The 18,321-nt window shown below is 34.5% G+C and overlaps 1 protein-coding gene across 5 annotated transcripts in view; it reads left to right on the top strand.

Moving 5' to 3' along the window:
* Positions 1 to 18,321, top strand: part of CDC14A (cell division cycle 14A) — a 159,163-nt gene that overhangs the window by 108,066 nt on the left and 32,776 nt on the right. For all 5 annotated transcript variants that reach the window (XM_045547439.1, XM_045547437.1, XM_045547436.1 and 2 more), the window contains one exon: positions 15,470 to 15,629. In XM_045547439.1, the coding sequence (XP_045403395.1) occupies positions 15,470 to 15,629 (160 nt within the window). The remainder of the gene's footprint in view (positions 1 to 15,469; positions 15,630 to 18,321) is intronic.

Raw genomic sequence — 18,321 nt, 5'->3', positions numbered from 1 at the left:
ATTTTTTCCTTTTTTACTGACAAATAAAAAAATTGTATACATTTATTGTGTATAACATGATCTGAAATATATATATGTATGTATGTAGTGGAATGGCTAAATCAAGCTAATTAACATATGTATTAACTCACATACTTATTTTTTGTGTGTGAAATGCTTAAAATCTACTCTCTTAACAATTTTCAAGTATACATTATTAACTATAGTCATCATGTTGTACAATAAATCTCCTGAAGTTATTTCTCCTGTCTAACAGAAATTTTGTATTCTTTGACCAACATCTCAATTCATCCCCCCTCGTCTCCCCTCCCCTAGCCTCTGGTAATCTCCATTCTACTCTCTACTTCTGTGAGACCAACTTTTTCAGATTCTACATCTAAGTGAGATTGTGCGGTGTTTGTCTTTCTGTGCCTAGCTTATTTCATTCTCTTAGCATAATGTCCTGCAGGTTCATCCATGTTGTTGCAAATGACCGGATTTCCTTTTCATAAAAGGCTGAATAGTATTCCACTGTGTATATATACCACATTTTCTTTATCCATTTGTCCAGAGATAGACACTTTGGTTGATTCCATATCTGGGCTCTTGTGAATAGTGCTGCAGTGAACCTGGGAGTGCAGATATGTCTTTGACATAGTGATTTCGTTTCTTTTGAATATATACTCAGTAGTGGGATTGCTGAATCATATGGTATTTTCTTTTAATTTATAATTTTTTGAGGAACCTCCATACTATTTTCCATGATGGCTGTACTAATTTACATTTCCCACATGGATAATTTGGAGAAGGTTTCACACTAAGGGAACAACAAGTGCTGCAAGTCTGAATGGGAATGTGCTGGAGGCCACTGTGGCCCAAAGGGAGAGCAATAGGAGGGGAGGGCCAGCAAGTGACGGGGGCCGATCATTCAATCTTGTACGCTTTTGTGAGAACTTTGGCTTTTCTTTTGGTGATATGAGAAGTCAGTGGAGGGTTTTGAACATAGGAGTGATGTGGTGTGACTCACATATATTTTAATTAAAATTTTTATTTTGAGATAATTTTAGATTCACATGCAGTTGTAAGAAATAATATGGAGTGATACCACATACCCTTTACCCACTTTCTCCAAATGCAACATCTTGCAGAACTATAGTAGAATATCACAACCAGGACATTGACATTGATACAATCAAGATACAGACCATCTCCATCACTACCAGGATCCCTCGTATTGCCTTTTTATAGCCACACTCACTTCCCTCCCATCCCCATCCCCTCTTTAACTCCTGACAACTGCTAATCTGTTCTTCCTTTTTTTATCTTATCATTTCAAGAATGCTGTATAGATGCAGTCCTAGAGAATATAACCTTTGGGCTTGGCATTTCTCACTCAGTATAATTCTCTGGAGATTCATCCTGGTTGTTGCATGTATCAATCGTTTGGTTTTTTTTTTATGGCTGAGTAGTATTTCAAAATGCGGATGTTTGTATATAAGTTTTTATGTGAACATAAATTTTCATATCTCTGGGATAAGTACCTGAGAATGTAATAGCTGGGTCATATGGTACATGTTTAGTTTTTAAAAAACTGTCAAACTATTCTCCAGACTGACTGTGTCATTTTATATTCTTACCAGCAATATATGAGTAATAAAGGTATTTTTTTTCATGTTTGTCAGCATTTAGTGGTGTTATTATTTTTTATCTTAGCCATTCTGATAATGATATCTTCTTGTGGTTTTAATTTGCATTTCCCTCAAAAGTAATAATGTTGAGCAACTTTTTATGTACTTATTCACCATTTGGATATCCTTTTGCAGGAGTTTCTGTTCAAATTGTTTGCCCATTTTTTATTGAGTTGTTTTCATGCTATTGAGTTTTAAGAGTTCTTTATATATTCTAGTACTAGTCCTTTGATAAATGTTTTGCAATTTTTTTTCAGTCTATAAATTGTCTTTTCATTTTCTTAACAAGGTCTTTTGTACAGCAAAAGTTTTAAATTTTGATGAATTCCAATTTATCAGTTTTTCCTTTTTTAGATCATGTTTTTAATAGTCTAAGTCTCTTTGCTTTGCCCTAGATGCCAATGATTTCTCATATTTTTATTATAAAAAGTATATAGTTTGTGTTTACATTTAAGTCTGTGATGGATTTTGCATTTTTTTGTGTGTGTGAGATTTGGGTAAATGAATTTTTTTTGGTCTATGAATGTCTAGTTGCTTCAGCACCATTTATTGAAAACGCAATATCTCTATTGAATTGCTTTTATGGCATGATCAAATATCAGTTGGGTATATTTGTGTGTATCTATTTCTTTGTTCTCTATTCTGTTCCATTGATCCATGGGTCTCTCCTTTCTCCAGTCCGACATTCTCTTGATTACTCAATGTGTATGGTGAGCTTTAGTGTCACAAGAGTGATTCCTTCCACATTCTCCTTTTTTAACAAATTTGTCTTAGCAATGCGACTTCCTTTTCCTTTTGATTTAAGTTTTAGAATAACTTTGTCTATATCTACAAACAATCTTGCTGGGATTTTGACAGAAAATGTGTTAAACCCCTGTAGCAGTTTGGGGAGAATTGACATCTTTACTGTTGTTGAGTCTTGTAATTTATAAACACAATGTGTTTCTCCATTTATTTAGATCTTTGATTTCTTTCATCAGCATTGTATAGTTTTCTGGACATAAGTCCCTTTTTAAATTAGATTTATACCTAAGTACTTAATTTTTTTGAGTGATTATAAATGGTTTTTATATTTTTAATTTTGATGTCCATATGTTCATTGCTAGTATGTATAAATACAATTGTATGGATAAATACAATTCTATGCTTACTCTGTATCCTGAAACCTAGGAATTTTGTGTGTGTGTGTATGTGTGTGTGTGTGTGCACAAATTCTTGGAAATTGCTGTGTATATAAGTATGTCATCCACAAATAGGACAGTTTTATTTCATTTCCAATCTGTATGCATTTTATTTCTTTTTCTTCCCTTTTTGCACAGCCTAAAACTTTCAGCACTGTGGAGAATAAGAGTGATGAAAACACACATCCTTGTCTTGCTTCTGATCTTGGGGGAAAAGCATCTAGGCATTCACCATTAAGTGTAATGCTAATTGGAGGTTTTCTGTAGATGTTCATTATGAAGTTGAGGAAGTTCACCCCTATTTCTATTTTTTCTGAGGGTTCTTATCATGAGTGTATGTTGCATCTTGTCAAATGCTTTTTCTGTATTGATTGATATGATCATGTGATTTTCTGTTAATATGGTGGATTACATTGATTGTTTTTCATATATTGAATGAACCTCGCATCTCTGGAATAAACCCCACTTGGTTATGGTGTGTAATTGTTTTTATATATTGCTAAATTCTGTTTGATCATATTTTGTCAAAGATTTTTTATGTCTGTATTCATAAGTGATATTAGTTTGTAGTTTTTTGGTACTGTTTTTGCCTGGTTTTTGTGTCAGAGTAATACTACCTTCATAAAATGAATTGGGAGTTGTTCTCTCGTCTATTTTCCAGAAGATTGTGTAGAACTAGTGTTAATTCTTTAAATGGTAGAATTCTCCAGTGAAACCCTTTGTGCTTAAGGATTTCTTTTTTGGGAGTTTTTAAATTATAAATGTACTTTCCTTTATAGATATAGGGCTATGTAAACATTCTACTTCATATTGGGTGAGTTATTAGCAGTTTGTGTGAATATTTTCTAAGAACTTAACCCATTTCATCTAAATTGCCAAATTTATTCCTTTATGTTTACAGGGTCTGTAGTGATATTCTTGGCTTCATTTCTGATATTAGTAATTTGTGTCTTTTCTCTTTTTTTGTCAGTATTGCTAGAAGTTTATCAGTTTTATTGATCTTTTCAAATAACCAGCTCTTTGTTTCATTGATTTTCTCTCTATATTTTTTGTTTTAAATTTCATTTATTTATGTTTTTATATTTATTATTTACTTCTGCTTGCTTTGAGTTTATTTTGCTTTCCTCTTTCTAGGATCTTGAGGTGGGAGCTTAGATTATTGATTTGAGACTTTCAAGTTCTATTCTAATTTTTGCATTTAGTGCTACACATTTCTCTCTTGTAGCCTTGCTCCACAAATTTTGATTTCATTGTATTTTGATTTTCATTCAGTTCAATTTTTTAAAAATTTCCCTGAGACAACTTTTTTGACCCATGGATTTTTTTTTTTAATTTCCCTGAGACAATTTTTTTGACCCATGGATTATTTTGAATTGTGGTACTTAGTTTCCAAGTGTTTGGAGATTTTCCTGTTATCATTGTTATTGATTTTTAGTTTGACTCCATTGTGGTTAGAGAACATACACTGTATAATTTCAGTCATTTTAAATTTGTTGAAGTTTGTTTTATGGCCTAAGAAATAGTCTATCTCGGTATATGTCCCATAGACACTTGAAAAGAATGTATATTCTCCTGTTGTTGGGTGAAGTGTTGTATAAATATTGATTTGATTCTGTTGGTTGATGGTGTTGTTGAGTTGTTGAATCCTTGATGATATTTTGTCTAGTTGTTCTGTCAATTATTAAGAGGGGTTTTGTAGTCTCCAACTGTAATTATGAATTTGTCTATTTCTCCTTTTGATTCTATCAGGTTTTGCTTCATGTATTTCACAGCTCTGTTATTTGGTGCACATATGTAGGATTGCTATGTCTTCTTGGTGGATTAACCCTTTTATCATTATATCATGTAACTCTCTATCCCTGGTCATTTTCAGTGCTCCAAAGTCTACTTTATTTGTTATTCCTATAGCTAGTCCTGCTTTCCCTTGATTAATGTTTGCATAATATTTCTTTTTATATCTTTGGATTTTCAATTTGCCTATATCATTATCTTTGTAGACAGCATATAGTTGGAGCATAGTTTTAAATCCACTCACTTAATTTCTGCTTTTTAATTGGTATATTTAGATCATTACATTTAATGTAATTATTGATATGTTGGGGCTTAATTCTGCCATTTTATTTTTTTGTTTTCTGTCTATTCTGTTTTTTTCCTGTCTTCCTATATGTTACTTGAACATTTTCTAGAATTCCATTTTGATATATCTACAGTGATTTTGAGCATATCTCTGTGTGTGTTGTATATATAACTTATTAGAGTTTAAAATACTGTCATTTTACCAATTTGAGTGAAATATAAAACCTTACTTCCCTTTATATCTCTTTACCCTCCCCATTTATAATGTAATTGTCCTAAATATTTTATTAATGAACATTTAAAACGACAACAGTGTTAAAATTTTTGCCACAACCATCAAACATCATTTTGAAAGTTAAAAGGGGAAGAAAAAGTCTATTTCATTTACCTATATTATCGCATACTGTAATCTTCCTTCATAATATTCCAAGGTTCCTTCCCTTATCATTTCCTTTCTGTTTAGAGAACTTCCTCTAGTGATTCTTTTGTAGTAGATTTGCTGGCAACAAATTGTTTTCGTTTTCGTTCTCGTTCATCTAAGAATGTCTTGATTTCCCTTCATTCTTGAAAGATATTTTTGCTGAATTCCCATGGGTTGACAGTTCTTTTCTTTCATCATTTAAAAAGTTTTGTGTCACTTCCTTCTGTCCTCCATGGTTTCTGATGAGAAATCTGCTGCTGCTGAAAGTTTTCGCCCCATAGGTATGGAGTCATTTCTTTCTTATTGCTTTCATGGGTTTTCCTTTGTGTTTAGTATTTTGGCTATATGGGTCTTGGTGTGGATTCTTTGGGATTACTGTTTTTTGAGGTTTACATAGCTTCTTGAATGTTTAGATGTATGTTTTGTCAAATTTGGAAGGTTTTCAGCTATTATTTCTTTAAATACTTTTTAGCTCTGCCCTCTTTCTCCTCTCCTTCTGGAACTCTGTTAATATGAATGTTAGATCTTTTGTTATAATCTCACATGTCCCTGAGGCTGTGTTCATCATTTTATTTTCAATGTATTGTCTCTTTGTTATTTAGATTGGGTAATTTCTATTGCTCTATTTTCCAGTTCATTGATTCTCTCTCTCCTACTTGTTCTGCTGTTTAGCTCACTTACTGCATTTTAAGTATTTTAAATAAAACTATTGTGTTTTTGCATTCTAAAATTTTGATTTGGTTTTTCTTTGTATCTTCTATTTCTTTGCTGAAATCTTTTATTTTGTCAGTTATTTCATGTGTGTTTTTAATTGTTTGTTGAAGGATTTTTGTCATGGCTACTTTAAAATCTTTGTAATGTAATATATCTCTGTCTTATCTGGGTGTTGGCACTTACTGATTGTCTTCTTTTCATTTAGTTGATGTCAATGTCAGAAAATGGCAACCTGTACATTTAACTAGGATACTGTGAGACTCTGGATCTTACTTAAACACTGTTCCAGCAGGGGAAGGTGGTGGGAGGGGGAAAGTGAATGTTGCCACCTTACTACTACCAGATGGAGGCAGAAGTCCAGGTTCCCCACTCAGCCTCTGTTGATACCTGAGGTCAGGGTACTACTTAATACTGCTGGGTGGAGGTAGGAGCTCCAGCTTCCCCATGTGGTCTCTACTGACGTTGTGGTGGGGTGGCCTTGTTACTGAAGGGTGGTGGTGAAAGTCTTACTCTTTGCTAGGTTCCTCTGACATTATTCCAGCTGGTAGGGAAGGGGTGCCTGCTACTGCCTGATTGGGGTGGAAGTGGTGAATGGGGCCAGGCCTCATTTACCTGGCTTTCTACTCAGCTGTCTTTGACACTTCTCTGGGGAGGGAGAGAGGGAGTAGAGGTGCCTCCTTACAGCCTGGCAGGGGTAGAAATCTAGGGTCCCCTCTCAGCCTTTGCTGGCTTAATGGGATAGGGCCATAGTCTCCCTCTCTGCTCCCTTCCCCTGCCCCATGGTGTTTGGCTAGAGTAGAGCAGTTATTGTCTAATAGTTTTCTGTCTTACTAGGATACCATTTTTCTGGTCCTTTGACTAGAGAGAGCAAGCTTTTCTTGAGGCTTCAAAAAAAAAAATCAGTTCTGTTGGCATTTCTGGATTTCCACCTTCTTCAGCTCCAAGACCAGAATATGCAAGGCAAAAACAAAACCCAAGGAACTCACCACCATGTTGTTACTTGGGTCTCAAGTTCTAATCAGTCTTCCTTCTCTTTATTTTTCAGAGTCTCCTTATGTTTGTTTTATATATAAAATATAGGATTTCAAATTTTACTTAGAAGAATAGGGAAAAGCATATCTATTTCATTTCCTGGAAATGGTGTTGTTGCCTTATGTTTTAAGATAATTAGTCTGGCTATAATTTGCAGCATGGAATCTGCTGTGGTAGGCTGAAAAATGTCCCCCACATATGTGCATATTATAATTTCTGTGAATGTTACTGTATATGGAAAAAGGGACTTTGCAGAAGTGATTAGGTTAAGGATCATGATGTGGGGAGATTATCCTGGATTATTTGGGTAGACCCAGTATGTCACAAAGTCCTTATAAGAGGGACACAGGAAGAGGTGAAGGCATTATAACTGAAACAGAGATTGGACTGATACAGTTTGAAGATGGAGGAAGGAGCCATAAGCCAAGGAACATGGGTAGCCCCTGGAATTTGAAAAGGGCAAGGAAACAGCTTCTTTCCTCAGAGCCCCCAGAAGGAACCAGCCCTGCCTACACCTTAACTTTAGCTTAGTGAAACTGATTTCAGACTTCCAACTACACATCTGTAAAAAAGTAAATCTGTCTTCTTTTAAAGTGCTGCGTTTGTGGTGATGATTTGTAGCATCCATAGTAAACAAATACATCTGCTTTTGTAGATAGTATGTACAATAGGATGTGCAGATCCTAATGATAAATGTGGATATTCTGAACTCTTATTCATCATACTTTCTAATTTGGAGTATTTGACGTAGGGGAGTCGTGTGATTTAAGTGTTATTTAAGGAAGATTGGGCTGCAATAGTGTGTAAGATGAATCAGATGAATGAATATTGGAATCAAAGAGGCTAAAAAGGAGACTGCTATCATCCATCTCAGGGAGACAGGGACTTATCAAAGGGGCTAGAAGTTGGGCTGAAGAGTTAGAGATAGGTCAGGGACATTTCAAGGAAAACAAATACAAGGCTTTGAAGACTGAATAATGACAGGAGATGAAGTGTGAAGTCAGTGATGATGCAAAAGCATGAATAAGTAACGTGTTCATTAAGAAAGAAATAAGAGGACAAAAAAGTTTTCTGTTAGGTTGTCATCTGTCAAAAATGACTGAACAAGCTAAAAGGATTGTATTCTTTCAGAGGCGAAAAGCCAATCAGTGCTTTTTAGATAATGTTAATTCCAAATCTGTGACTGTAGAAGGGCTGGTTTGTCATATCCTGTTAGTCCTTGAGGACCAGAATACATCCAGGTGTGTAATTTCTGTGTCTTAAACAAACAACCATTCCTCTTAAGTCACTGGCAGTAAGAGGGATGTTTATTAGCATCCTTGGGAGTTGTTGATGAATTTATGTATTGGCAAATCCAGATCTCTCCTTTGTTGCAGTATGAAATTTTATATTTAAATTTTTTAGAATATAAATAAAGATCTGTCTGTAAAACAACCATCAAGTATTTTTCTTTTACTTAAAGCTAAAGTTCTTAAGCCAAAAATACCATTCTGAACCCCAAACGTGACTTCTATCAAACATCCTCAAGGTTCTTAAAGCGATACACAGATATGCCTTTTTATTAGTGAGCCAACTTTGAACTCATCCTACTCACAGACAACCTTTAGAAGTATAAAGGTGGAGTCAGGCTGCTTTTTACAATTTGGTGATTCTATTTATTGAATGTTCACTGTGTGACACTATGCTGGCCTCTGGATCATGGTCTGTGAAAGCTTTAATTCCTTATAAAGGGATCATTGAGGGGCTAGTGTTGGACTCCCATAGGGACTTCCAGCTCACAGAGATCCTTTACTTATGGGGTGCAATATGACATTTTTATTTTAAATTTCCTCCTGAGACAGAGAGAACTCACATATAGCTTAAATCTGGACCCTACAGGTAGTCCTGTCTCTGCAATACGGAGCTTCCATTTTGAATGAAACTATCTTTAAGAAGCATCCATTTTATGGTTGAACTTTTTTCATTCTTAAATCCACAAATCAAAAATTCCCCCATTGCTTTATTATCATAGATGTTTTCATTAACTTTCACACAGTTGGATATTTTTCAGCATTTTAACTTAGCAGTATGTTTTCAGTTGTCTTCAGTGCTTCTCAAACCTTAAACAGCATAAGAACCATTTGGGGATGTTGTTAAATGTGGTTTAACAAATGCAGTTCTGATTCAGCAAGTCTGAGATGAAGCCTGAGATTCTACATTCCTAACAAGCTCCCAGGTGATGTGGTGCTGCTGGTCACTGAACCATGTTCAATAACAAGGGGTTTGGCTCATCCTTACTCTGTAGGTATCAGTTTGGCCTATATTTCAATTTGGTGTTGATAGTGTTTGGTAAATTTCACGATTGAATTGAGCTAGATCAGAAATTAATAGCTTAACTAACCATTGCTTTTTATTTCAGGAAATTACCAAAAAGATGAAGAAAACCTGTTTAGAAAATCGAAGAATGGGTGAAAAAGTCTAACAATCATGGTTTACATTTTATTTGGGGCTGATTCCTACAATTTCCTTTTATGATTTTCTTTTAGATACATGCAGTAGGTCAAAGGATGTGGATTAAATTTTTTTAATAATTATGTTAATTGAAAAGTTTGCCTTTGCTAAAATATAGAAATTAAAATCTGAAATATTATAAAAATCAGAATTTCATAATAGAAAATACTGTTTTATTTATTAGAATAAAAGATATATTGTATAAATTGAAGTTTGTACTATTTATTGCAAGTGACATTTTTGCAGTAACAGTTATAGAAGCCTCTTATTTTCTTTGCAACATTTACTGTTTTCATCATCTGATCCATTTATTGACAGTTAGTTAACACTGAAACTATTGGCTAAGCAAAAAAAAAAAATCCTAATATGGTTTTGGGTTCAAGTATTAAGGATAATTAAGTATATATCAGAATTTTTGGCAGTGGTCGCATCAGAAATTTATCATTAAATAATCATGCCAATTACTATTAAGATAGAAGATTGAATTTTTAAATAATTTTTTATTGTAAAATATGTGTAACATAAAACTTACCATTTTAACCATTTTTAGGTGTACAATTCAGTGACTTTAAGTATGTTCACAATGTTGTGCAGCTATCATTATTTCCAGAACTTTTTCATAATTCCAATCAGAAACTTTGTATCTATTAAACAATAAATCCCCATTATCTGCTCCCCACAACCCCTGGTAACCTCTGTTCTACTTTCTGTCTCTATGAATTTGCCTGTTCTAGGTACTTCATGTAAGTGGAATCATTCAATATTTGTCCTTTTGTGTTTGGCTCATTTCACTTAGCATAATATTTTCAGAGTTCATCCATGTTGTAACATATACGAGAATTTCATTCCTTTTTGAGGCTGAATAATATTCCATTGTATGTATATACAACATTTTGTTTATCCATTCATTTTTGGATGGGCATTTGGGTTGTTTCCACCTTTCGGCTATTGTGAATAATGCAGCTATGAACATTGATGGATGAGTATCTGTTTGAGTCCTAATTTCAATTCTTTTGGGTATATTCCCAGAAGTGGAGTTACTGGATCATGTGGTAGTTCTATGTTTAACTTTTTGAGGAATTGCCAAACTGTTTCCACAGTGGCTGCACCATTTTACATTCCTATCAACAATGCATGAGGGGTTCAGTTTCTCTGTATCCTCACCATGAATGTTTTTTGTTTGTTTTGTTTCCTGTGCTCTGAATAAAATGATATGAAAAGAGTTAGAGATGGGAAAAAAGTATTATAAGCAGTAATGCATTAGGCTTAGTTATCAAGTTTGCATTTTGGCATGGCATACCAATGACTTAGCCCCTTATTGTGGGGTTCTATACATAAATTAGATGTAGTTAGTTGAATCTTTTGAAGAATTCCCTAATATTTTTCCTTCTAGCTTCATTTTCTTGTATATTTCAGAATCAAGAGCCTTCCCCTATACCTTCGGAAATTCTCTTTCTGAGCATCCTCCTGCTAAATCTTCCACTTGTACCACAGTATCTGTAGAACTCCCTAAGTACCTGTCTCCTTCCCACCCCCTGCATCTTGGTTACTGTTTCCGATCTGTATTCCTTTAATTACAAGTTAGAACATTTCATTAGCCCGATTCTTTAGGTCAGGAACTTCCTCTGTTTCCATAATAGCCCTGGGATAGTGGAGTAAAAGGTACACAGGACAGATTGGTGCTCAAGTCATAGCTAGAAGAGGCCTAGGTGAAACTAGAAAGTGGGTTTGGTTTCTATACAAAATGACCAAGTGATGGTTTTGGATGAACACTGGGATCAGGGCTGGGTTGTCCTGGAAAAATGTGTGCAGGATGGAAGAAGTGATGAAGATGAAGAGTTAGGATGGTGCAGAGGTAGGATTAGGTTGGACTTAAGTGAGAAAAAGAGGTCAGCCACAAACAGAAGCAGCTGCATGATGACCTCCATTGTGTTCTGGACTAAAATCAGAAATATTTATAATAGTGCAACTGACTTGAGTTTCAATAGAGGAGTGTTAAAAGCAGATTTTTAAAAAGACCTGTGAAAGCTCTGTATCAGAATCAACTATAACTTGGCTCATAATGAAGCCACATTATTTAGTCATTTTCTTTTGTCTCGTTCCTGGCTAGCCCAGACCTCCTAACTCAGGTCCAGCATACAGCCAAAAACAATTACCCCAACACTGGCTATATCTCTCAAGGCTCTATTCAAACCAAGACAAATCTCTTCTTGTCATTTTAAAGCATGCGTCCTATTAGCAGAGGGTCAGTATATTTCATACTCTCTCAGAAAATGCACTGTGTTATTGGAGGATTTACTTTGAGCTGGTGTGTTACATAAGATTTGATTTTTAAATGCTAAATACTTAAAAACTACGTGTTTTACTTCTTTTGTATGAGATGAGGCTTTTAAGGAGTAATAGACACCACAATAAAAGCTAGCGTGGTTTTCATTGTCAATAAAAAGGCATTTGCGTGAAGTGCTGCTTTTTCTCAAGAAGCACTTGCGTACAGCATCGCTTAGCAACACACAAATCAGCTTTGACACCTTATTCATCTTTAATATTCAGGTTCAAATCAAGTCTTTCCAGAGATGGGACAGATTGAGTCTTTTAAAACAAGCAAGTGAAAGTTGTCACTTTGTAATTTTCATCTTTAGGTTGGCAGCAGCATCAGAGTTTTTATTTTATAACTTATTTTGGAATTGGAATTTTTTTAAATTCAGCCTCTTCAGTCCTCCTTCCCTGCCTCTGTTTCCACTTTGTTTTTTAATCCTAAAGACCCTTACAAGGTCTTCCCTTCATTTTGGGTATCAAATTTAAATTCCTTAGCTGGCATGCAGGGCCCATCATGAGCTGGTTCCTCCCGCATACTTCTCTAATTTCCTCTGCTTCAGACAGATTGAAACAACTCCTTTCCCCAAACATGCTGTGTTCTTTGACATCCCTATTTCTCCAGCCCACATTGTTTTCTTTGCTTTGCCATTACTCTTTGCTGGCTAAATCCTGCTCATCTTTCCAGATGCTTTTGGATTCTTGGGGAACTTCTCTTTGATTCCTTCAGACTGAATTAGGGGCCACTTCTCCTAAAGTCCTGGGCAAATCTTGATCCCACAAGAATATTGGATTTCAGTTATTTACTCTTCTTATCCTAAACTGGGAATTTCTTAAGGGATAGAGATTCATTCTTTCATCCTTATATTCCTGTCCTTTCTGTGTGTTTCATTTATCTGAATTTCTCACTGTTTGTAACAGAGCTGAATCTTCTCTCCCTTGTAATACTATTAATAGGTCTTTATTTCTGGGAGTTTTGACCAGAGGTCTAAGGCATTCTTTTATGAATTTAACAATTATTTTTTGAATTGTTCATTCAGTGTCAAGGACTCTGCTACTTGTTTAATGCTATTTGAAGACCATTGATTCAAGCATCAGATAAGGGGTTATGCCAGATGTAGCATGAAATGGAAAATCTGGAGGCATAAATAATTAAAACAAAAATTTTTAAAGATGCCAAGTATAAGAGAGGCTATTCCATGGTTTTATAAAGATTTCTACAAAGGAGAGAAATGTTAACAAGAGTGTTTTGAATACATATTTTTACAGCTGCTATAGAAAAATTAACTGTGACTATGTGGTGTGCTAACCTCACCAATTTACATATCCTAAGCTCAGAAAGTACTCCTTGGTGGTTTGCTTCCCTAAAGTAAATTCTGCCGTGATAGAAGGCAGGTACTGCCTTGCTCCTTAGTGAACCGGTGTATGTAGATTTCTAGATGTTTTATTTTATTCATATATTTAAAAACTCACCAGATTTTTGTTTTTGTATCTAGTCTATTTAGAGAAATATACTGGAAGTTTTTTAAGATAATTTAAACTAGTTTCAATTTTAGAATGATGTTAGAAATGGTAAGTTAATCTTACATGTGGACAACATTGTACATTTAGAGCCTCTATTCTGGCTGTCTCAGAAATTGGATCTAAAGGTATTTCTTTTTCATCTTTGTTTTATTTGGAAAATATTGGAAAATGGACAAAAATTAAAAGCAAAAAATTACCTCTTATTTGGAAGTAGGATAAGAAATTGTATTAAAAAAAGTCCCCCAACCACCCAGTCCTACCTCATGCTGTTAACATTTTCACACTTATTCTACTGACTTCTAAAGGTGCCTTTTAAGTACTATTGTTTAAAAAATATAGTGATGTCTTGTCTATCTTTTATGATAGCAACTTTAAAGGTTCTTTTTCATACTTATCTAATTTTGTTCTGCTTTGATCCTTATTTTTTTTAGATCATTTCATTTTATGAAAGTAAATGAGGCACATTGTTTAAAAAAAGTCTAATAGTTTAGACATTATGCAGTAGAAAGTGAAAGTTTCCCTTATCACTATTCTTGGGGGGTAACTAATTAATATTTTGGTGTACATTCTTCTATATAACTGTGACCTTTTTGTTAACATTGTAACATCCCCCCCCTTGCCTTTTTTTGAACAAAAATGGAAATCACACTTTCCAAACTCTGTCACTTGTATTTTTCACTCATTCATTCTTTATTTCATGGCCACCATTCCCTGTTGCCACATGTAGGTCTGTCCTAGGCTTTTTAGTGGCTTCATAATATTTCACAGAATGGGTTTACTGGAATTTAATAACTTGGTTTTTGATTAGGGTGTCTCCAGTATCTTACTGTTGCAAATAATATTGCAACAAGCATTTTTGTATTTCGTATACAGTGTGTATTTCTGTAGGTGATACCTAGATGTGGAATTGTATGGTTGGAACATCACATGTAAAATTTTGCTGTAATTTAAAGGTTAACCTTTTCTTCAAGACTTTCTACAGCATTTAACCATAAACCATAAAATTCCGATTTGAGAATAAATTTTGTTTAATGGGAGAGATGGATTCTTTTCCTGATGGCCCAATGAAACATTCAGGGAGGGTTTTGTTTGTTGGTTTTTCTCCTCATGTTTTGACCTAGATTTTATGTGATATGTGGAACCTTTGAGAGGAAGTATTACTTGGTCTATCTGTTGCTTTAAAAAAGAAATCTGTATTCTCATTGGTGCCATCTCCTTGATAATGCTGTTATTTCTTTGGATATTGATATTCCTCATGGTGAACCACCATATTTTTAGTTTAATTCCACTCTGTACAGTGTGGTATACAATAGGGATAGAACTGTTCTGTGGAGTAATTTATCTTAAAAGAGATGTATGAAGGTGACCCCATCAATAAAAATTGAAGCCCCAGATTGTCATTTTGCTTATATATTTTAAATTCTCTTTTATAACTTTGACAATAGTTGTGATTGTGCCTTATTGAATGAAAGCTTATAGATGAACTTCAAACACATTTTCGTTTCCCAAAGGACTATCTAATTGAGGCTATAATCTTTGCCTTTAGATTATAAGAGTGGGTTTCTAAAGTTAGGTGTTGAGGGCCTTTCATGGTGCCATACACAAGTAGGTGTTTAGTACTTTTTAGGGTAATAAACTGTTTAACTCAAGTTCTCTCACCTACATTTTTGAGTCCAATTCATTTCCTCTGTTTTTATAAACAGACATATCAAATTGCTGTTTGAGAAATACCTTACAGACTTGAAATGCATATTTAAGACAAAGGGCTCATGGTCTTCACTGCTGTGGAAACTGTTCTAAGCATCTGAGGGCCTCAGCAGTCAACCCATGCATGTTATGTAGACAAATACTGGAAGATGGATATTTGTGTTTAAGATAGAACTTTATTTTGACTTTTTGAAAGTTACTTTATTTTTCTTTATTCTAAGATTTCATAATCTTTGATTTGTAAATATTTATCTGCTAATCATTTTCTTTTTAAAACACTATACTTTTGAGGAGATGATAGTAGTTTATGTTAAAGATTACCTTGTTTTCTCTCTTTTTTACAGAAAGCAAGCATCATTGTGGGTCCAAGGAGACATTTTCCGATCCAAACTGAAAAATAGACCATCCAGTGAAGGAAGTATTAATAAAATTCTTTCTAGCTTAGATGATATGTCTATTGGTGGAAACTTATCTAAAATACAAAACATGGAAAGATTTGGAGAGGTGAGTTTTCCCCAGGAAGATTCTATCTCCTTAAGTCTAACATTCTGCATTTGTTTCCCAGTTGAAGACATGTAACACAGCAGTATCTTTTCTCTGAGATGCTGAGAGGACCAGATCAGCAAGAAGTGGAGCAAAGAAATCAATTACCCTTAAAAAGAAAAAAGATGTAATTTAAGGAGAAAAGTATAAAGGAGGCTCCTTTGGTTTGGAGAATATTTACAGAAAGGAAATAGAAAAGCAAACTTTTTACTTGAAAATGAAAGTAGATATCAAGAAGAAAAATTTAATGTGACAGTTGAAGAAATAGTACATACCACAAGTGGTACTTTGAAAGCCTCAAATTCATGCTGATTTCTAAAGTAAATGCAGAGTTGAAAACAATTAAGGGCAACATTTTTTCTGAAAAAAACTAAGGCTGTATGGTGAACCACTTTAAATAGTTGGTATATATTTCTTGATTTAATCTTCATAACTACCTGGTGAGTTAAGTTATATTGTCTCCATTTTATAGTAAGGAAATTACATATTACTCAATGTAAAACATGATTCAATCCATGTCTATCTGATTTCAAACTTGTATTTTTTCTATTATACCCTGCTACCTCTGAATAAAAACAGAAGTGACTTACTAAGAATTAGGATTATGAGCATTTTTGAAACTAGAAGCAACTTTGAAATCATTTGTTCTAGTTGCTGTCTTGTACAGTTAAGAAACAGGGGTCCCAGAAAATTTATTTGCCCAAGGTCCCGGAGTTGTTTAATACTGGCTCTACTTTGACAGCTGGTCATTCAATTCCTAGTTTAGTTCTTCCTACTAAATTATGCCTGAGATAAAGGTAAGCACCTGGTTTATATTTTGTTTATATTTGTATATCCCTAAAAGAGCAAAAAAAAAAAAAGTTAAAAATATTTAAGCGGCAAGTGTAGATTTACATTCTATGAGACAGTGACCCTTTAGACCTGGACAAAGGCCTTAAAAAGATACTGTGCCTCCAGCTTAGCCCTCAGGGAACCCAGAATGGAAGGAATGCATCATAACTCTTTCAGGTCAGTGATTGGCATTCCAAACCAATTTCTTTTAGCAAAAAAAGAGTGGTTGGAGATCAGGAGAATGAGTTCTTCAAGGACACAGGATGGAGACTACTGAAAGACTGATTTTTAAACCGTGTGGTATGTTCTCCAGGACAGCCACTGATGAAGTGGCTAAGTTTACTTGTTTGAGTCGTCTGTCCTGACAAAATGCAAATTGTAGCCAAGGTTATGTTGATGTTCAGAGCCTTTGATGACTTTTCTTGTCTCTGTATTATAACCTGGCTTATAATAAAAGCAAACAAAAAGAATTTGAGCTAACATTTTAATGTGATAATATAGCTGAGAAAGAACAATTTTTCTTGCTCTGGTCAGTATTTCCTTCCTAGGTTGAGTTCAAGTAAAACAGGCCTTTGAGTTATGAACTCTGAAAAAACAAACATAAAAGTTTATCCCTCTATTGGAGAAACATTTTACCTTGCAGGAACATAGTACTTTCTATATCATGATCTGTATGAAATTAACATCTGGTCGTTAGAATATTTCATTCTTTTAAAATTTTTTTATAGATTTATGGAGTACATATGCAGATGTGTTAAATAGATCTATTGTGTAGTGGTGAAGTCTGGGCTTTCTGTGTGACCCTCACCCGATTAGTGTACATAGTACCCACTAGGTTTTAATAGTTTCTCATCCCACACCTCCCTTCCAGGTCTCCAGCATCTATTATTCCACTCTCTATGTCCATGTGTACAAATTATTTAGCTCCCACTTATTAGTGAGAACATATGGTATTTGTTTTACTGTTTCTGAGTTATTTTGCTTAAGATAAAGGCATCCAGTTCCATCCACATTACTGCAAAAGACGTGGTTTTTTGTTCTTTTTTATGGCTGAGTAGTATTTCATGTATATATAGCACATTTTCTTTATCCAGTCATTGGTTGATGGACACTTCGTTTGATTCTGTATCTTTGCTATTGTAAATAGTGTTGTGATAAATAAGAGTGTAGGTACCTTTTTGATGTAATGACTTCTTTTCCTTTGGGTAGATACCCAGTAGTGGAACTGCTGGATTGACTGATAGATCTGTTTTTAGTTCTTTGAAAAATCTCCACACTATTTTCTATAGAGGTTGTACTAATTCATAATCTCACCAACAGTGTATAAGCATTCCCTTTTCTCCACATCCTTGCCAACATCTATTGTTTTTTGGCCTTTTAATAATGGCCAAAGAACATTTCATTCTCATATTTTTTAGACCCAAATTTGTTGAACTGAATAATAATTAACATTTATTTATCACTGGGAGGGTAAGGAATGCAATATGATTGAAATTTAAAATGTTTCTTTAAATATAAGTTAATTCAGATGTTGGAGTCTACTGTGCTCTCTCCTTCCATCTTAGTCTATTTTGGCTGCTACAACAAAACACTGTAGATTGGGTGGCTTATAAACAACAGAAATTTATTTTTCATAGTTCTGGAGGCTAGGAAGATAAAGATCAAGGCACCAGCAGATTCAGTGTCTGATAAGGGAAGGACCTGCTCACTGGTTCATAGATGGCACTTTCTTGCTACATCCTCACATTGCAAAAGGGGCAAACAAGCTCCCTCAGTTCTCTTTTATAAGGTCATTAATTCCATTCTTGAGGGCTCTGCCTCA

The sequence above is a fragment of the Lemur catta genome, chromosome 3, assembly GCF_020740605.2.
Source record: "Lemur catta isolate mLemCat1 chromosome 3, mLemCat1.pri, whole genome shotgun sequence".
In the NCBI taxonomy this organism is placed as follows: domain Eukaryota; kingdom Metazoa; phylum Chordata; class Mammalia; order Primates; family Lemuridae; genus Lemur; species Lemur catta.
Note: the sequence above shows the minus strand (reverse complement) of the source record. Positions and strands in the feature narration are given on the sequence as shown.